Raw genomic sequence first — 5,529 nt, forward strand, 5'->3', positions numbered from 1 at the left:
CAGTGGATAGAGAGAGACGTGGCCCAACAGACTTTACAACTGTTTTTATTGAAAAGAGCAAGCCAGAGTTCAGGATCATGCTATGCTGCCTGCATTTGAAGCAATCCTGGGCCACAGGTCAGCACATTCCTTGGCCACCGGTCCCGTGATGGCAGAGCCTGTAACAGAAGACAAGTCAAATGACAGCCAAACGTTTAGCCTTGCAACCACTGCACATCCACAAACACTGTCACCAAGTGTGAACAACAATTAAATAAACTTAGCTGACCATGGTTGATGTTCCCAGTTCATTCATATAACCTCAACTCTAACACCAAAATTGTTATTGGCAAATCCCAAAGCCTCACGTACACCAGCCTGATAAAATGAAACCAGCGATTAACTGAGGCCATACTTCAGGAGGGATGTTAGGGGAAAGATTTGACCGTGTTGATGTACCATACAATAAGGGGAACATACAAATGTGCCATCACTGATTGGGCTTAGTCAGCCAAATTGAGACTGCCAGCTGACCGACAGTAATGGCATTTTTTATTCCCTTCCGACCGCTCACCAAGCCAATGATTAGACCAGGCAAGTGCTGCGGAAAGGGTGTCACTGTATTACTTCCTATGAATGCAACCATAAACACAAGCTGTGCCAGCTAGTTAATAGTAAGTGTGGGATGATCATCCCTGATTAGGGGGGTTGTAATGAAAACATGGAGTGGAACTGGCCTGGAGGGACAGTTAAAAAAATAAAACCTGGTATGGATTCATTTTACAAGGTTGGCTTGACTATAATAAACCACTGACAGTTCAGCAGTGTTAAGATGGGAACCACTGGTCTAGCCCTTCCAACTCTTCTCCTTTAATACCCCCACCAGCAAATTTATTTAGCCCTGGAGAAGCACAGTCGATTCAAATGTACTAATTATCAGGACCTTGTTGAGTTTAATTGGGTATACCTGCCCAAGGCTATGATGAAAATGTGTGCTCGAGGACTCTCCATCAGTGGGGCACCACTGTGTTTAGACCAGACTGAGCTTGGAGACAAAGCTGGCCAGCTACCTGAGACCCATCCATATTCCCCGCAGTCATTTCATTTGAATTACATCCATAAACCTGAAACTACATCAGAACCCCACATCTTGGTGCCCATTAGTTCCTTGTATCATTTCGGTTCTGATTAACAGCAGTAGAAGTGAAGTCATGTTTGCCATTATACAAAACAACCAATTCAGTTTCACATTAATTAGCCTTGTGGGAACTCATGTCTGTAAGACTAATTGCCATTTGAAGGGGGAAAAAATTGAATAGTTCAAGCTGAATGTGATAAACCATAGTAAAACACTGTACTTAAAAACCTTACAGACCCTTTTATCCAGAATGACTAACAGGATTTTCTTCATTCTTCTCCTTGCTGGCTCAAGGATTCAAACCAGAGGTCTTTTTATAACTGGCCCAACACTAATGAAACACTTGAGTAGCCTGTAAGTCAGGGGTACACAACTATTACCCAGCCAGGTCAGGAGTCTGCTGGTTCTCTGTTCTACCTAGTCAACTGCACCCACCTGGTGTTCCATTACGAAATGCCCGATTAGATGGCGGACGAGGTCCAGAGTTTAGTTTGAGGGCTCTAGGCCACCAAAATGCCTTTGCAATAAGGTTTGAAGTAGTGATTCAAGTCAGCAGGGAGCCAAAAACCCCAACTCACCTTTCATTTCTCCTTTGACATTAACTATGACCCCTGCATTGTCTTCAAAATAGAGAAACACGCCATCCTTTCGCCGATACGACTTCCGCTGTCGTATCACCACCGCAGGATGCACTGTTGGAAAGAGGAAAACCTTCAGCATGCAAAGGACTCTCCAGAAAACCTTCACTTATTCCTAAGGCTCACCACCTGACACTGCAATTTCAGAGGCAAGGCCATTTAGCACAACGCTACAGACAAGTTCACCCCCAGTTCAAGATAATACAGTCCTACATTAGCAAATTTAGGACAAAACAAAATCACGTACCCTTTTTTCTGAGTTCTGGTTTGCCTTTCTTGACGGTGGCCATGACCATGTCACCCACACCAGCTGCAGGAAGACGGTTCAAGCGTCCTTTGATGCCCTTGACCGAGATGATGTACAGGTTCTTGGCCCCTGGTAATAAATGGTTTCATACCTCAGCTTCTTTCAGGACAGACAACTGTTTTAGGCCAAAGCAGTAACTATGAAACGTTTCATCACTGATTGAGACTAGCAAGCCATAGTAAGACTGCCACACATCCTTTCAGTAATGACCTATTTATTCCTTTCTGGTCAATCTGCCAAGTCATTGAAAGGACAAGGCAAATCCTTACAAAAGGATACGTAACATGAACATTGTGAATACCACACCTGTATTGTCAGCGCAGTTGATGACCGCACCTACTGGGAGACCCAGCGAGATGCGGAACTTGGCTCCAGATGACCCACCACGTCCTGAACAAGAGAGTTGATGATCAATAAACACACTGGTAGTGCCAGGCCTACCACTAAAAAGGTCTCAGAACATCCTGGGTTCTCCATCACAGATTGTTTGGTACAGGTAGAAATCACCATCTCACCAATCACCAAGTGATGATCTTACTATTCCCTTTGACAACTCACCCAGCTATTAACTAGACAAAACAAGTACTTATCAAAGGGGTTCAATATAACATATCCCCATTTACATTCTAGAGTTACTGGTGCACCAGTCATGTATACATTATAATTACTGTATATATTTTAGTCTATGGAGTGAAGAACAAGTCAAACTAGGAACTGCCACTGCACATTTTCATCCTGGCAAGAGGCTAATGCTTGCAATACAGAAAACTCGTGTTGACAAATCCACCTGGTCAAATGGGTGCCATTTGTGAAGTACCCAACGTTAGTCAGCCAGCTAGGGAATGGCGACTAGTGGAAGAACCTAATCGGCATTAACTGTTTCCCATGGCATGAGACAGGGGCACTCAGCTGTCAGTTAAACATGTAACGGTTGAGAAAGTTATTCTTCCAATTTCCAAATAAATTCGGTTTAGGGTTAACCCGCTAAATGTCTCAGAACATGTAGCTCCCGACAGTAGTCAGTCATCCTGGAGGTGCTTCTGAACCGCAATCATGCTTTGGTCGTAGAGGCTTGCCAACACGCACTGGCTTTCAAAACGCTAGTTATTTACAGAATGACGTTCAGTTGCCACACATTTACAGACCATTGTATCGGAATACTGTGAGCAGGGATTAGGATATATACTTCAATGTTCCTATGCAGCATTTCAGGTACTTTAGCTAGTTCTTAGCCTAAAGGTACAGCTAATCGGCGGTAACAAACATGGCTTCCATCACAAGCGAATAAGATCATCCCTCTGAATTACACACTTCGTTCATTTTTTTTAAAACAATATGGACTTAATATTTGATAAACCAGTCCTTTCTCCAAATGTAATACTTTTCTACTGTTGAACATGATGAGAACGGGTGGATGAATGTAGATAGTTTTTTTCCAGGCAAGTCTCTTACCTCTCTTAGACATTGCTGCAGAAGGGAAAGAGGACGACGGAAAAAGGAATCATGGGATATAAAGTAACCCGGACGTACCATAGACATCTCACGTCATTTTCACTTTCAAATCTGTACGCCTGTATCGCCCTCTTGTGTTGAAAACAGCAGTTTCCGTGTGGCGGTCACTAAAAACCCACCAGAATACTATCGTTTCTTTTATGAAAATGTAATTAATTTGTGAAACGTCATGAGTTATTGCAAATGTTCCAGGAAGTAGTGGTTAGGTATCACATTGCAGGGAGTAAATCGTTCATTACTTTAATGAAAGAGGTCGAGAAGCCTGATGGAAACCAGTATATTTAGATCAGGGATGGGCAACTTGGAGGTCATCAGGGGGCCGCAGATTAGCTTGGAACACACACACACACGTCCATGTACTGTATGTACCTATTAACAAATGCATTAAAAGTACATTAGTGCTGCATTTCCACTGGTGCTTTACCCCAGTACAAGGGCTACACCGCTGATTTATGCTAATGTTGGCTCTACAGTTTCCTGTTTCGACTATACATTTGGTACCAAGGACGTAAGGAGGGGCTCGGGTGGGGAGGAGAAAACTATCACGGCAATTTGGTTTTCCGGTTACGAAAAATAAAAAGCAATATTGTTCTGGTAGTAAAATAAAATAAAAAATAACGCCATGCTCAGTTTGGTTATAATTATAAACTGTACTAAACTAATTGCTGTTGATCTGCAAATGTGATCAAAGATGTGCAAAGAATGTGTACTAAGAATGTGTAACTACTGTAGTTAGTAAAACTTTCACATTTTATTGACAGCTGTTTATTTTGCTATTATATAGCCATATAATAAGCCATGCATGCTAAAATTGTGCAAGCTAAGTTTTTATATAATCTTTTGCTGTAGTTACTAATCAATATTTGTTAGAAGGTTAAACATGCCCACCCATGGAAATCAAATGCCCATCCAACACGTTTATTCCAGCGCTGGGCCTGGGTGGGTACAGTTGAAACTGTTGCAGTGTTGGTGGCTAATACAAATGTTTGTATTGCCTCGTCACATAATACTGACTCCTTGTGGCGACTTGTATTATAGCATAGAGATGTGGTCTGAGTCAGGGGATAGTAGAGTAATTGTCTAATTACCAATGTCAATCTGCAAAAGTTATGTTTTGATGGCCTGACAGTGTGACTGGTTGTGTGTGTAGCTTTGTGTGTTACTAGTCTTGTGTTTATTAGTCATGTGTTTAACATTATAACACATTATGTTTCTAATGTTGTTCACTTGCTAGGCAAAATCAGTTGTTGAATAATTTCTGCTGAATAAACATTGCGGGCATCGGTGAGACTCCCATCTGGCCCTCTCTCTATCGATTCAATCAGACCACTTCAAAAGACATGTGAACGAGACACTGGCTGGCCTCCCAATGCCCCTTCACTTTGACCACACCTACAACGTCCCCAGGGTACTCTATCTCCCTGTCCCTCTCTCCATCTGTCCCCCTCATTGTCACTATTCCTCCTGCTCTCTCAAGTATTCCCTCAGTCCCTCTCTCTGATTCTCTCTCTGTCTCACTGTCCTGCTCCATCTCTCTTTCCATCGCCCTCTCTATCACCTGCTCTCTCTATCTGGCTCTACCTCCATCTATTTAAATATAAAGACCGTGGCTGAAATGGGAACATTGTGTTTACATTACCCAAACAAGTGGAAAAAGTGTAATATATGATAATGTAAAACAAAAAACAATATATAAACATTACGCAGAGGCGTCAGATTTTAAACAAGGTACAGTGTATTAAAATGTGCCAATAGCTGTGAATAAACATGACAAGGATAAACAAATAAGTAGGTGAATTCTGGTTAGGTTCACAGTGTTTGTTCTCCGCTAGTTGCTCTTTTGTCATGAGACATTGCAATATGTTGCCGGATACAGGAGTTTGTCGGATTTTATGTCTGTATCTCATTCTCTTTGTCTCCCATTCGCTCTCCCTCTCACTTCTTTAAAGCTGTGA

General features: G+C 42.2%; 1 protein-coding gene across 1 annotated transcript; it reads right to left on the reverse strand.

The window, feature by feature from the left end:
* Positions 1-31: 31 nt before the first annotated feature.
* rpl23 (ribosomal protein L23) lies at positions 32-3,561 on the reverse strand. Its single transcript, NM_001303714.1, is given in 5 exon segments — positions 32-158; positions 1,696-1,809; positions 2,003-2,131; positions 2,369-2,452; positions 3,515-3,561. Coding segments are annotated over 5 exon segments (423 nt in total). The 5' UTR covers positions 3,528-3,561; the 3' UTR covers positions 32-75.
* Between the last annotated feature and the right edge of the window lie 1,968 nt (positions 3,562-5,529).

This window comes from Esox lucius, chromosome 11, assembly GCF_011004845.1.
Source record: "Esox lucius isolate fEsoLuc1 chromosome 11, fEsoLuc1.pri, whole genome shotgun sequence".
Classification (NCBI taxonomy): Eukaryota; Metazoa; Chordata; class Actinopteri; order Esociformes; family Esocidae; genus Esox; species Esox lucius.